This window comes from Orussus abietinus, unplaced genomic scaffold (genome assembly GCF_000612105.2).
Source record: "Orussus abietinus isolate OABI.00-Male unplaced genomic scaffold, Oabi_2.0 scaffold338, whole genome shotgun sequence".
Taxonomy (NCBI): domain Eukaryota; kingdom Metazoa; phylum Arthropoda; class Insecta; order Hymenoptera; family Orussidae; genus Orussus; species Orussus abietinus.
This window is the reverse complement of record NW_019394483.1, coordinates 79,192-95,221: the sequence shown is the minus strand read 5'-3', so window position 1 is coordinate 95,221 and position 16,030 is coordinate 79,192. Positions and strand designations below refer to the sequence as shown.

At 43.3% G+C, this 16,030-nt stretch overlaps 1 protein-coding gene and 1 non-coding gene across 4 annotated transcripts in view; both read left to right on the top strand.

Annotated features, from left to right (window-relative positions):
* The first annotated feature begins 383 nt into the window (after positions 1-383).
* Positions 384-455, top strand: Trnah-gug. Its single transcript has one exon. It is a non-coding gene; the product is annotated as a tRNA-His (tRNA).
* Positions 456-2,161: 1,706 nt separating this feature from the next.
* LOC105703270 (protein crumbs) overlaps positions 2,162-16,030 on the top strand; it is a 47,726-nt gene continuing 33,857 nt past the window's right edge. For all 3 annotated transcript variants that reach the window (XM_012431544.1, XM_012431545.1, XM_012431543.1), the window contains exon 1: positions 2,162-2,445. In XM_012431544.1, coding sequence (XP_012286967.1) covers positions 2,421-2,445 — 25 coding nt within the window. In that variant the 5' untranslated portion in view covers positions 2,162-2,420. The remainder of the gene's footprint in view (positions 2,446-16,030) is intronic.

Sequence of the window (16,030 nt, the reverse complement as noted above, 5' to 3'; positions counted from 1 at the left end):
CCTTGGGGGCAAAAAACGGTGAAAGCTAACGTACGAAATCAGATGGCAGCACACGGTTCGATCGCGCGACCCTGCCCGTGAGCAATCTCCCAACTCATCTCTGCCTGAACGCCCTGGATTCCTTTGCTTGCATTACTTTATCTTTTGATTTATTCCCCATATACTTTCCATTCTACGGTGCAGATGGCGCGACCAGTCAAAACACCTGCACAAAAATATACTATCATTATATGTTCTCCCATGTTTTTAATTTATTCAATTTCTTTCCAATTCTATTGGTTACAACGAAGTATTACGATTATTTTTTAAACGATGCTTATTTAAATGTTCTTTGTTCGTCGTGTAAGAGTCGAAATTTACAAATTTTCCACAATCCTCTTGTAGCCGTGATCGTCTAGTGGTTAGGACCCTACGTTGTGGCCGTAGTAACCCAGGTTCGAATCCTGGTCATGGCAATGTCCCAAGTGACATTATCACGGAAGAGGTATTTTTTTTATCCTTGATTAGCAGATATGTGTAGGTTTACTACACGAAGTATAAAATCAAATTTAAATTGTCACGAAATCCACTTGTTTAAGAACTTCGAAGCACTCATCAATATTCATCAAAATTGTTATGCCGACGTAATTATATCATATTGTGTTCAAAATATCTCAAAACTTACCTTGAAAGAGTTGCAAACACTGAGTAGACCTTGTGGAATATTGTCTTTCTCTCCTATTTTTGTTTTAACAGCACCTTGGCGTGATTAAACAAGTTAATTCCGTATTTATAAATCCTTGCGATAAGATACGAATGTAGTCAATGCCAGGCGATCATTCTTCGCGTATAAATGCGTGCGCATGTTTAACCGTGCAACACGCGTCACTGTATCACTTTGTGTGATATCGATACAGTCACGTTGTAGGTGGATACGTACGTCATTCAATCGAAACATAAAATACCCTACCTAACTCGCAAAATTCGTGCCCTGGCACCGAGATGCTTCATTATAAAATAGTAAATAATGCCGAAAGTCAACATTTCTCTAAGAAAATAATTACTCTGTAATATCTGTCTAATTTGAAATCCTACTCTACTGAAAAAAAAGCGTGCAAAATTAATGTAAATTTTTTTAAATAAAAAGGGGAGGCACATTGATAATTACTCGTGATCAGTGATAGTTTATCATAATGTGAACATGTCGTTTGCGCTCTCTTCCAGACGTCTAATTGATGGAATTGAAATTCATTTTCCATTAAAACCATTAAGAAACTCGGTAGAGTGTAGAAAAATTACAAATAAATTGTTCAGCGAGAAACATGTTCAATTGCAGAGAAACTAGGTACGTTTTAAAGAGTCAAATCTTTGCAAAAGATGAACTATACGCTCAAATTGTGAAACGCTCGATACGTCGCTGCAGCAAAGGAGTATCTAGATAAACGATTAGGCTATATCTAGATATTTCAAATATCATCTCGCCTGACAGAGCCAGATGTATTTTAAATATTTGAAAAGAAGTACGGCCTATGCACGTCCATGGTATACTCCAATCGAGTTGGTAGCCAGCAGTCCTTCCGTCACCGTATTTTCTCTCTCCCTCTCCCTCTTACCCACCCGCGAGCGTTCATTCCCTCCCTCTCACCGTCGCTCTACAGTTCGGCAGCTTTCCCTCCTTCTCCTTCGCTGACAGATAAATTCGTTCCTTCTCCCTCTGCCTTGCACGACCGATTCGTCCCATCTCTCTCTACCCTAAAGCGGCCTACTAATCCTTTCTCTTTCTCCACCTCTATACAAGCATATTCATTCCTCCCGGTCTTTCATCTTACGAACAATTCGCTCTCTTTCTTCCTCGTAGTAGCCACCCTCCCCGCTTCTCTCTCTCCCCCTCCCGACTAATCCACTCGCCGCCTTGCGATCTACCTGGACTCGCGGTTCAACCTACTCCTCTCCCTTTCTCACTCTCTCTCTCTCTCTTCCTGTGCAGTCGGATCGGTCCGCCTCTCTCGCTCCCGCGGCATCGGTCGAGCGTTGCCGGTTCCGTTCGGATCGGTTCGGCTCCGTTCGACTTTCTTCGCCGACCGGCGGCCGCTGCGGGGCGCGGGTGGCGGAGGTGGGGGGGCGTCGCGTCGCGGTAACGCGGAGGTGTTCCCCGTTCTCCAGTCGGAAGAGAGCGGCCGGTTGGAGGAGATCGGTGTGTCCCGTGCGGTCTACCGTGGAATCGAGTGCACGCCGCGGCGACTTGTGGCTCCCGAGTTCCGGTGCGTTCCCTGGCGTCCCAGAGTGCGCGTCACGACACGGCAGGCGAGGACATCGTCCCGGCCGATCCTGGCGAACCGGTTAGTCCGCGCGAGGCGATGCGTCGCCGTTGAGCTGCCGCGAGCGGATCGAGGTACGAGGAACGAAGATTTCGTCGCCGGGCCCGGCGCATCGCCCGCGAAATGCGCCCTCTCTCGGTCGTCGCAGGTGAGTCTCTCGGAACGCACCGACCGTCCCACCTGACTCGGTTGCACTTTGTTTGGATTTCCACCACACCCGCGCGAACGCTACACGCGGGAGACTTCCTTTTCTCCGGGTGAAACAAGCGGAAAGATTAAGCCATGTTATAAAAAAGAAGAAATCCAAACAAGTGTAAATAATGATACCGAAAAAAAAAAACTTAAAGCGTATCTTTAGCCACACTATAAAATATCTCTTAAATAATTAAATAACAAATCAATTCAATAATCATAACTCAAAGAAAAATAGTCTCGTAAAGAATTACCGCAGTTAGATATTCGATTTCTGCGGTATTCTCAGCAGGTAGAATGATTTCCTTCTTGATGCATTGGATATCCGGATGTAACGTTGACGGAAGTAGTACTAGGTAGCGTTTGGCTCTCTTAAAATGCATGCTACCGTTTCTTAATCCTCGAAGACCGAACTCCCCGAGGCGAGGTAGAAATGAAGAAAAAATAATTGAAATTCGATCGGAAGAAAAGTTTTCAACGTCGCATCTCCATTTCACGCTCCCCGCAGACGAGCTCGCGGAAACGGAGCGTTTCACCCAACTCGAGAAATCTACGCGGTTAACCGATTTCGAATTTATTCTACTAGTTTAATATCCGGTCCGATTAAGCACGTGGAAAATCACCTTTGATAGTCGAGGGAAATTTATGTTCTTTAATCAAGCCTCGTGGGACGAGGGGGACCGGGGCATAAAAGCGAATATGAATTGGGGAGAATTAATGTTTTCTCGGATTTTTTCTTTTTTTTTTTTCACTCACGTGAAATCTCGATCGCAGGTGGGGTCCTGGGACATGGCTGTTCCACCTGACTCGTCTTCTCGCTACTTCTTTTGCGTTCGTTTGCCCCTTATCTCCCTCTTTGCTCTTCCTCGAGTAGACCGGACTCGAATTTACGCGGAACTTCGTCAGCTTCCCACCTGCGGAACGTAACCTATTCTTCCGCGAGCGCTCTGGTGCTTTACCCAAGAAGATGGACTTTCCGCTCTAGAGGTGCATCCTGGAGGAATCCGCTTTCGTACAAAGTTGGTCCTTACGCGATTTGGACCGACTTTCGTACGTGGCTGTTTCTCGCCAAGTGGATCGTTAAAGCGGAAAATTGTATTCATAGAGATACGCAAGAAGTGCACTCGCCGCAGGCTCCGGTTCAGAAGCAGTTGACTTTCTATGATATTCGTACATAAATTTGCACGAGATGCTGCGTCTTCTTGATAAGAAGCCTGGGTATTTCGAAGGGAATACTCATTTGCTACTCGAGGTGGTAATCATTCTCAGCTGGAACAGTGCATATCGGAGTGGAATCGTTTTATGATATTAGGAGAAATTTTTTTTATTTGCGGTACTTTTTTTGTGTTAATGGGATATTTAACGCAGATCTTGAGTGAAAGGGTAGAACGTTTAAATTCTAGGTGCATCTGGGATTGAGGTTTTTTCTTTTTTTTTTTTTTAATGTATGGGGAGGACATCCCAGAGATGTAAAGGAAATGGGCCCATTGTTGGGCGGAAGTAGAAGTGCTGGAGGTTGGAAAAGTTCGCGGAACAGGTGACGAATGGAAGGTCTTCTCGCCTCGGGCAAGGTGAAGTTCTCCGAAACTTAACCGTACTCCTCCGCCTTCACGAAATACCTATTCGAGTATTCACGTGGATTTAAAGTACAAGAACCTTGATACTAGCGGGCCGTATTTGCTCATTTGCGCAATAAAGCGGATTTTCTATTTAAAAAACAAAGTTCTATTAAACTATTACCCCTTACCATTACTACAGAGCTACTCAAAACTACTTTCATGAATAAATCGCGATGGCAGAGGAAGTTAAAATTTGTTTTTTTCTTTTATTTTTTCTTCTTGAAGATGAGAAATCAAACATTCAGAGTGGTTCAGGTATTCTGTTAGCGATGGAATATTGCGTGCAATACCGATCGAAACTGAAGTTAAATCTTTCTCTGGCGAATATTCCGAGATCTTGCTTCAGGGTAGAAAGTTCACGCAACAGGTGCAGAGGGGAATAAATTTTTTACTGCTTTGAAAAATGTTCGTAATGGCAGGCCGGTGAATGAGTTGTAAACCGATGGTTGGAGGATTTTCCAGGAAGAAAAATTTGACGTGCAGGTTAGGAACGGAATAGGGGAGTCCGGTTGCCCTGGCGACAGGTGAGGATACCTTAACGTGGCATCGACTGACTCACGCCGATCTACCTGCAGGGTACTGTTATTCATTTTACAAATGAACCCCTGGATGGACTGGTACGTTCTACAAAATTTACCGCCAAGGTTTTCCCTTTAACACTCGATCTACCGGAGGATTTTTTTTTGCTCTGGTGGGTCATTTAAAACCAGTCATTTTTACTAGGCTTGGTAGATCCACTGTTAAGAAGGATGATGGATTACGTGGAAATCTCAAGAAATACAAATTTTTACGTGTAAACGATTCACAGACAGAGAAGTAAAGAATTCACTTTTATGTCGTGTAATGTTAAATATTTTATCGAATTAAAGGAAATATGCAACTCCTTGGGGTAATCTGAATTACACCAAGGGAAATAAGAATTAATTCATACGATGTTACGGTGTTAAGTTTCAATGGATTTTTAGTGGCCTATTGTTAGACGCAATTTTCATCGTGCACTTTTATATCTAGCAGCTATTTTTACTCGGTGTCCATTTCGTTGGAAAACGTTTTAAGCTGGGTCGATCCGTCCTCTTTTCATTATGGGATTGGAAATACGAAGACCAGTCCATCCACTTTGCGATGCATCTTCCATTTGGACGAAATCCTCGGAGACTGCTTCGGAGTAAACTTATCCATTCAACAGCTTTTCCCTAAATGCGAATAAATTCGGTGAGAGATGAAGATTTGCGGGAATAAGACAGGCGAACGATCGTTTTTCCCTCGTATTCGTGCGGCATTGCACGTCCCCACTGATTATTAAAAATATCCCCCGTACTTATATTACGTGAAAACAAAACGCACTCCATTCCACTTACCGGAAAATCGTGCCCGTTCATCACATAAAGTTTTTCTAATTTCAATAAAGACAACCCTCGATCGAAGAAATTATTTCTCATTCTAGCTGAAAAACATGTCCTATTCTAATTTATATTTTCTTCCTTATTTAATGACGATTTTTAAACTGACTCTTGAGAATTCAATAAAAAAGAAAACATGAATTGATAAATTTCTCTTTCAAATTTCTAACATTCCGAATTTTTCCTTCCGGCTACTAATCGATCTCCTCGACTGGCCACAATCGTCGACCCTTCTGACGCAGTCCTTACGTTAGCATAAATAAAAAATGTTCATTATTCCCGTCGCAACGAGGTCGACGCGTCCACCCTCGAGTAAGTCACGCGATGTCCGGAAGCAACCCCTTCGCTTTCCTTTCGCCCCACCCCTGGAGAATCGATTTACGATTAATTAATTCCCTTTCCGAGGTCCCTTGGTCGTTTCCTGTTGTACCTGCACTCTCTTTAACGGTTCCTCATGGTTCGATGGCTCGATTATTGCACCAATCTGCGCGAAAGAACGGGCGAATTCTTCCCCCTGGCTTTCTTCCTTTCCTTTTCGCGAGTCCTCTCCACTCGCTCGCGCGAGGAATGGCGGCCTAATATCGATCGTCTTAAATCTCCCTGTAATATCGCGTTTCACGAAACCGTTGTTCCACCTCGCGCCTGAAACGTTGATACCACCAGCTCGACATTGTTAACCCTTTTAACGATACGCAATCGTTGACCTCAGAGGCGAATGATTCATGACGCCCGATGATGTGCGTTCCCGAAAATGTGAAACACCTTTATAATTCATTTTTAATGGCCAGGCTTATTAATTTACCAAAACCCATCGGATTGCCCGTCGTGACTCGGTTAGCTTAAGCGTCCCTCATGAAGGAATTATTATTTTTTTTCTTTAATTAAATATAATATTCTTTAACGGTTCAAGCTGCATAATTCTTTCGGAGTATTTTTATTCGTTTGCGGTATGGCTGAAGATGGGCACAAGTTGATCACCAGGAAGTCCCATATCGAGTCTCATAAGTGTTATATGTGCACGCCATGTGTACTTGTAGGGAACTCGGCAAGACGTTTCGGGGATGATTGCCTTAATAAAGTGAAATAATTGAATGCAATTAGGAAGTCATACAGAGCGGATGGGAAATGATTCGGCCATTCGCGGCGAGCGTTTAATGGGGCCTCTTGAGGGGGGCACTTTCTTTCGGAATGCAAGCAGACGAAGTGCAAATCGCTCACCATGAAATTTCTATCCGTGGGTACATGAATTTTCTAAGACCGGCAAATTTGTCGACTCGTAACAGGTGGAAGCCCACCGACGGTGCATTAATGAGTCTTTCTTCACGCTCAGGTGCTTAACATAAGCGCTACCAGGTACGTGCGTGTACCTTGGCAACCGCGTAAGACGCAACCGTGTTCCCTGATGCGAACGGAACAGCCGCTCTTTCGCCGAGTCGGCAACGGGAAGCGAATCGCAGAACCTCGTGTGAGAAGTTACAACGGGGGTACCGTTCGTCGAATCGAGCCTTTAGACCGCCGAACATGAAAAAGCACCGTTCCGTGGCAATTTTCATTTTTACTCTATGAAGCAAGCCCCATTCACCCGCACAAAAAAAATTTGATACGGCTGCTTTATGAGAAATTTGCACATGGATTGAATTTTTTTACTCGTTTTTTTTTTCGTTACATGGAGAGTATAGTACTTATGGGAAATAGTATTTTAACGAATGTTTACTTATGTAAAAAGGAAAATGTTGAGCTTTGTTACGATGGGTGTGGATTGTATGAACCCGGTTTCGTGTCGTTTTGAGGTTTCATTTCCAGTCACTGTTTATGCTCTATAATGTGTACACGAAACAGAATTGACTTTTCAAGACAACACCGGGAAAGGATACGCTGAATTTTGTACGAGAAGTCGCCAGAACGTAGTTCCGCTCTCCGGATCGAGTTTATATTTCTCCAAATATTGATATATACCATTCCATGATGATTTTCATTTTTATTCTATAAAGCAAACCCTACTCACCCGCAATAAATTTGATATGGCTGTATGATGAGAAATTGGCACTTGGCTTGAATTTCTTTGACTTGTTCTTTTTCGAGGCTACGAAAATATAGTAGTTATGGAAAATAGCATTTTGATGGATGTTTATTAGTATCAAGAGGAAGATGTTGAGTTTGTCACGATCGGCTATTTTTAATTTAGCAACGGAATGAAAAACGCTGGATTTCGCTTGAAAGGTTGTTACAACGTGGGTACCGTTCTCCGTATCGAGTTTTTATTTCGCCAAACATCAAAAAGCATGAATTGCGAAGAATTTTATTGGTGAATATTTTTCACCCGCGGAGACGTTTAAATCGGCCATATTTCGTGAGTACTTTGTCACTCCGTAATTCGAGGCGAGCGGATTCGCGACGTTTATTTTAATTTAACTTCTTAGCCTAAATTAGATAATTAAAGTAACTCAGGCTTAAGTAGGAATTCTTCTGCCGTGGGAAGTAGTTTTATTGTTTGAACAGTTTTAACGTTTGGTCGGTACCGGACGGATGCCTCGGCGAAAACGGAGAACAGCCCCGATTCCTCCGAGTCAGCAACGGTAGGAAACGAAACGCCGAACCTCGTCGAGAAGTCGTCGCAACGGGACCACGTATTCTGCATATTGAACTTTCGGTCTGTCGAGCACCACAAATCTGCCGTTCCGCACAATCGAGTGGAAATATGCATTCCCTGGACTGAAATATGCATTGCCGAACTCACCGAGCGCTTTTTCCCTTCTTTTAACGCAGTGATCACCGGTAAATTCCAGATAAAAAAAAAATTAAGCAGTCCTGTGTTTTACCGCCACCGTGTTAACGCCGACCCGCTCTTTCATTTATCTATTTTTACGATTCTCGAGTGAAACTTCTTATGTCACGGAACTAGTACTGCAAGTTTGCACGCGAAGAAAAGAGAGCGTGTCGGAGAGGACGAACACTTATTTAATTTTTTTTTCTCTTTTTCCCTTTACAGTTAATTACTGCTTACATTCATTTTTGTGTTAGTATTGTCACGCCCAAAACAACAACTAGAGAACGCGTAAGGGTACTTTGCGATAGATTATTTACGAATAATCAATATTGATTCTTTTATCATTCAGAAGCTTAATTTTTAGTCCGAGTGGCGGTCGCACATTAAAGACACAGGGAGGCTGCAGAATCATCATGAATCATTCGTCGGCAATCGTCTTCGGGTCGCGATTGAGAATGATCGGTTTTTCTTTTTTTTTCTTCTTACAAATACCCCGATAATTGATGATTGGAAGGATGCCATCGAGGCGTGGCGGAAGAAACGATCTCATGTTGTCACGGATTTGCGGGGCAAATCGCGCGGTTCCCGAGATAGGGAAACGTCGTCGGAGGCACGAGTGCCTTTTCTCCGGCGAAGTCGCTCGAGTGACGTCTCCGAGAGAAATCTCTCGACAAAGGGAAGAAAGTGCGGCTTTGCATGGATTATGTACACGCGCAAGCCGGATTATCCGTCGACTGCATTTGTGGCGAGGTGTGCCACAAATTATGTTAAATAATGCACCGCGCGAGAGGGGAAATGCCCTTCCCGTTGCGTCTCGATGAGAGAGGAATTTCCGTTTAATTGTCGTTTCGACACGGAGGAACTCGCGGTCGCGGAGAAAGCCCTAATCGTCCCTCGGATCGCTGAAACGCGTTTCACGAAGAAAATTCCGGCGAAAATTTTCTCACTCTTTTTTTTACGACAATTTTAATAATTCACATTTAAGCATCCCCAATGCCCAGAAATTGTTCCAGCACGTCACAAGGCTTGGAAACGGCCGGTCTTGAAAATTCGAGGAAAATGTGCGAGAATGGTAACCACTTGCACGGCGTTAAATGAAATATGGTAATTTTATGTCAAATCGGAATGGTATACTAATATTATAACATATCTTTCAAACATAACATACGTTGCGAATGTAGTACATAAGTGCATTAATTTTCCTCCATAATGCATGCTTGTTCGCTTTTTATGTTCAATTTACAATTTTACTGCATCCTCGGGTACTAAAGGTATATGAATTTTATGAATGTTCTTAACGTAGTGAATTACAGTGGTTTTTCAGCGATAATTCCTAATTATTTAATCGAGATTAATTGGTACTAGGATATCTATTAATTGCTCTCCTTTTTTTTTTCCCCTGGAATTCAAGCTTCCCTCGCGTTCTGGAATTCGATTAAAATCTCGAATGCCGAGGCATTTCGGCAATAATTATCATGACGGGGCCGTTTGCGTTCTCGTTTCGGTAGTTTGCATACTGGGCGAGCTCGACTCGCAATCGCCGCGTCCTAGGGGCATCTCATTGTTGGGCTCGCGTATAATAATGGCCCATCGGGCCCGCCTCGCCGTGTAATAAAGGGGTCTCCGGGTTTATTTGTTTGATTCCGTAAGGTGAGAACGGGCTCGTAGACGAATCCGGTTCCTTAGCTGGAGGTTGACGTAACGGAACGGTCTCACGGTGCGACTCTTAGGAACCGAGCCACGTGGCTCGAGGCTTTCCTTTTTCGAAAAAGTCACTAGTGGGGCCCCCCTGTCGAGTGTTCTCGATTTCGAGAGTCGATTGTCGCGAGGGCGCCAATCGATTCCGCGCTGAACTACTTAACAAACGCGCCTAAAAGTGCATTTTAATTTTTTTTCTTTTTTCAATATTTATCTAGTATCCTTTTCGAGCCTATCACTGTGGATGACGAATTCATTAGAATGAAAATATTGTACGGCATCCGGTGATTCGCAAAACCGTGGAAATTAATTAATTCTTGTACACCGATAAAGATATTCATAACATTCGTACACTTTTGGCGCATATGATTGTGGTAAAACTATAAATTTCACGTCTCAACGGTAAATTATTATACATTGAGAATAAACATCAAAATAAATTTGCCATTTTGTGACATCATATTGAAAGTTTATGAAATTTTGCAGAAAAATGAGTGGACCCGTGTCTTGTATTTATGATACATGTTATAAATGTTGTTTAGAAATGTTATAAAATTAGTATACCTAAATAAAACATCCACCGAAAATTGTATAAAATTTCAATATTCAGGAAATACAGATTAACTCTGGTACGCGCAAAGTCGGGTTAGTTTGGTAAAAGGTTACTTTAAGATTAAAAGTTCTTTAAAGTGGTAAAAGTTATTGATTGAAAAGTCAAAATCTGTTATTCAAGTGGCCGGACTTCTTAAGAGCCAGATCACGTGGCATCGGGCTTTCCTTTCGGAAAAAGTCAAGAGGGACTGGTCTTCTTTTCTGCTTCGTGTCCGGTCTATTATCGTAGGGTCGGACACCCTTTGAGTCATAAAACGAGACACTGGCCCGTCTTTTCTTCGACTTACCCCCGGGAAAGGGATCCTGGCGCCTTGTCTAGCCGTAGCCATGTGTCTCACATCAGCGATCGGGATAGTTCTCTTCAATGAGAAGTGCCGGCCACTTGAAATCCATCCGACACTCTTGGCTTTTGGGCGGAGTGCCTTTGTTCGGTGCATGGGAATGCCAAGGGGCTTGAGTTGAAATGCACTTATCCTTGATCTATGAGCTAACTGTAAGACCAGAGAACTGCATTATCAAATTTTTTTATCTCGCCGAGGAAACACGTTCTCGTAACAATTGCTCCGCTGCAATAATTCCCTGTCCCGTGCTTGTTATAAAAAGCTTCAGTAATGTTGGAAAATGTCGGATCTCCCATAAACCATGACATACCACGCGAAACGGCTCCGGTTTTTATTGCGGAAAATGTAACGATGCTGTACAATCATATGTTTATTTAAAAAAAAAAATAACCTATACGAGTATCATTATTCTAGATTCTTACGGCTAACGTTATTCTTTTAGATCTGTTTTATTTCAGGTTACTGCGATAGCTTATATGAAAAGTAATTATTCTCATGCATCGGAGGTCAATTTGAATAGCTGCGCAATTTTCCAAGTAGATCGTGGAATGTAAATTCTCGTTATCTACGTGCGTCACCTTCGAAAATGTTAGATTATGTGGATGGGAAATAAATCGAGTGGACGGCGGACGGTCTCACCCCTTCGGGCGCGACGACGTCCCGTGGGACTCGTCTCGGAATCATCCTCTCATTTTTTCATCATCTCCACACACACACACACACACACACACACACACGCGCGCGCGCGGTAGTTCTACGTGCACGGATGTACCGTGAACTCGAAATGTTATACCAGATTCGCCTGGTTGTTCGTTGGAACTCTAGACCGGTGTCATGCTTCTCTTCGCTGACGCGCACGGTTCCTCCTTTGCTTCGTCCCATTGTATTTGTCAATTTTCAAACATCTACGAAATCTTGCGATGGATGATTTACAGATATTAATTTCATCTGCAAAGTAAGACAGATGGATTTTAATTAAATGCAATACAATTTACAGAGATGAATGTTTCCTCTAAAAGCATTTGTTATTATATAAAATTATCTTTATGATCAGATGTATGAAAAGGATACAGTAATTGGTAAGCGTCAGCGTGATGATTTAATAGAATTCATATGCGATGACATCTGTTTGGTGTCCAAGGTAATCATTGGAAATAGTAAATCATTGGACTCTAAATTTGATGACACAACTGCGTGTCTCACGGGTTTAGTCATTTTAAAAGAGTTCCGGGTTGGAATGAAACTTTATATCTGTGCTTATTCGGAGCCTTGTCCTTCTGGTATAGCTAGGCATACTTAATTCGAGGACCGTGGGTGTTTGGAATCAGATGGGGCCCTCAGATATATCAGCGAAACGATTCCCGGGACGAGATGACTCCCAGGAATGATCATCTCGGAAGACGCGCACCTTCTCGAAAGAGGCTTTATCCGGCCATTTTTCTCCAGGCTCCTTACAATCAACGGGGGGTACTTTTAAAATGTAAATACACATCTCGACGTGATAGGCATCTCTCTTACGAAGTTCTCTATTAGCCTTTATCTCCCGCGAGGAGAGAAGTGGCTCTTCTTCGTCTTTCCCTGCCTGACTCACAGCCGGAACCGGCGTTCGACTTAAGAGGTTTCCCAACGGGGCATTTTTCCTTCACGATAATTTTTATCTCACGATTCTTCCTTAACTTCAGACATTCTCGATTTCCTCGGCCCTGAAATAACCCCCCCGTTAACGAATCATTTTTCCAGTCTACGCGCTCTCAGCATCTTCTCCTCCACCTCTGATTGTCCAACAATGTCTCCGCGACTCTCGCATTTTAAGATATTCAAAAATTGAGTATCGCCTCATTGACTGCCTCTATTTCTTAACTCCCTTGGAGTCCTCTATACGATTTCCAGGACTTTTTCTTTTCCCCGCAACATCTACCCGCTGTCCACAAAAGTCGTTCCATTCCTTTTCACGAAGCTTGAGGCACAGTAGCCATGTTATCATTTTTCTTAACCCTTTTAAAAACGGGGAACATTTTTCAAGTGAAACCTCTTACGGCAATGTAGGGCCCGTGAGTTCGGAATTTATGAAAATGACCCGATTCGGAAAGTGAAACGCTGTTTTTTAAATAGATAATTACCATGTAGGTGCATTCTCTCGGTTAATTATTGCGTTTAAAGTGAAATAAAAATGATCATACCCGAAACTGCTAGCAAGTAGTAAGTTATCTCGTGAAATAATAATATGCTGCGATGATTTCCACGCGATTTTCAAGATCAAAACGCATGATATCATGAGCGAACACCCCTTTCTTTTTTATCATCCCTTTTCATGAGGCCCCAGAAAGGTTTTTCTCCACGATAAAACCTATTCCTCTCTCGACGGTGCGAGTAAAACCCTCACTCGCGGATTCCGCGCGCGGCTGAAATTCGGTTAGTCGGAGTGTCAGGTGACCGGCATGTGAAAATCCTCGATCAGATACCGGGAAATGATATTTCCGCGGTAAAAACCCCCGATTAGACACCCTTGTGCCACTTTTCCCGACTAGCCGTGAGCCAGATTCCGCGAGCGGGGCTGCGTGTAAAACGCGCTCGACGGCGACGGCGAATCTAAACCGCGCGATCGCGAATGCGTTCTTCGGCGGGTTTTCTGTGTCGGCGACTGAGTTTGCCCAGTTTCGCCGAGTTTGCCACTCTTTGTCGCCATTCCAGCTATGTCGGTTTTGCGCCGGTTGCGCAATCTTCATAGATCAGCCGTCGACGAAGCCTTAGGTAAACTTTTCGCATCGCTCGTTACGTGGCTTTAGCCTCCACACACGAGACCCGGAAAGTCGATAGAGAGACGTCCGGCTTGCTCTTGCGAGTTCTATTTCGCGAGTCCTCGTCATCTCTTGTCTTTATCGCAATAAATTTGAAAAAGTATCAATTTCCCAAAGCAAATTGCATCGTCTTCTACTTGACTTCGTGATAAATCCCGAGGAAATTCAAATCTTTAGCCTCCACACACGAGACCCAGAAAGTCGGTAGAGAAACGTTCGCCGTCCTCTTGCGAGTCCTATTTCGCGGGTAGTCGTCATCCCCCAATCTCTCTCTAATTTAAAAAAATATTAATTCCCCGAAGCAAATTGCATCGTCTTCGACTTGACATCGGTGACAAATCCCGAAGAAATTCAAAGCTTTAATTTACACACACGAGACCCGGAAAATCGGTAGAGAAACGTTCGCCTTCCTCCTGCGAGTTCTATTTCGCGAATACTCGTCATCCCCAGTCTCTCTCCAATTTAAAAAAATATTAATTTCCCAAAGCAAATTGAATCGTCTTCGACTTGACTTCGGTGACAAATCCCGAGGAAATTCAAAGCGATGCACTTCCGTTCGCGCGCGTGCAGGCAGTGATTAAAAATTAAATGAAATTATGAGTTTCGAGCCGGGTCATGTTATGCTCGAATTGAAGCCGGTGCGGCTAATTAGCTGCTCTCCGTGTGATGTTTCACGCAAAAAAAAAGCTGGTTGCAAGGTGCATCCTGCATTGAGTGCGGTACAAAGTGTTTCTGCTCGTTTTTCTGCCAAGAATTTGCCTATGTATGCGTGCGTATACGTGTGCGCATTTGAGATCACGATTTTGTACATACATGTAATTACATATTCAGCTACTTGGTCGCGTTTGAACGCGTTACACAACGCGGAATTGGGACTGAGTAAAATATTCCGTGGAACGGCGCTCCGTTTCGAGCGAATGCAGGGCGTGGGAGAAGCGCTCGCCATTTCGAATTAATATCCATTAATATCCGATGTTTAGATGAAAGTCGGGAATTTAAGCGGAAGCCGTGGTGGGGAAACTCGGTTAACGCGGATTGCGATGAACGATGACTTGGTAAAAAAAGAAAAAGAAATACCGTAAAAGCTGCCGGGGGCAAATATTTTATGTCTTGGGAGAAATGTAGAATGGTGGCTGTGTGTACCTCCGCGACGTGCCTTTAGTTACGTATGCATAATTACGTCTTTCTTCTCGCTGGCTATTAACTATGCCTTGAAAAAAAAATAAAAAGCCGTCTTACGCATACGGTTAGGAAATCCGTGTAAAGCGTATCTCGGCTCTTTTTTACTTTCTTTTTAGTGTCAGCGAATCGGAGGGATCTGCTTTACATGCACTTATGGCAGTCACCTCGTCGCATTTGAACCTCGTAGCCCGACCTGTAATCAATGTCGAGAAAAATCGAAAATGAATGCACAATTGTGTAGCATAAAAATTGTATATAAAAATGTGAAGGGAACGTGATTTGAGAATATATGAAGTAATTAAAAAAAAATATATATAGGTACGATATCTCATATACCAGGTATATTAGTATATATTTCTAAATTCTACAATCTATAATTTAAGCCAGACACGATGCGAAATTAAAAACGGAGCCTTGTCTAGATCCTGCCGTCCAGACACCATTCAAAAGATCCGGGAAAATTCCTCCCACATGATAATCTCTCTCCTCTTTGACTCACCTCTATTTCTCGCCACCAATTGAATAGCCAGCCGCTAATTAAATAATTTTAGGAACGCCATTGATCTCATCGCGCTTACCCTCGACTGGTCCGAAATCAAAGAGTGGAGCTGCAAATGAAAATTGCGCCACTTTCGTTCGGAGCCACCTAGGCTGAGAAAATTCCGTGAAACTCAAAGGACATTTCTCTTTCTAAACTAAGGCTTTTCCGCTACCTCTCTCTCTCTCTCTCTCTCTATATATAAATNATATATACACACATATATTTCTCTCTTCTCTATCTCTGTCTCTCCCCCTCCAAATGTACATACATATACGTCCTCTGATTCCCTAAAGAGAGAGCAAGCCATCGTTTCAGACGTAATTCCCTTTGACGTTGGCCTAACTCAATTTCGAGTACGCTCGGTTTTCGCCGTGGAGACCAGCATTTACGTCACGTCGCGTCGCGTCGCCGACTTGTGCATAAAGGGCTCGCCGCCGACGAAGGTGTCGTCGCACTTAATGGGATACCAGAAACTCAATGGAACACCGCAGTACAATGGCCACGGGGGTGGGATGGGCTCGTATCGATATGTATTTGTACATATCTTTATGTATATATGCACGCGTTTACATATATACATGCA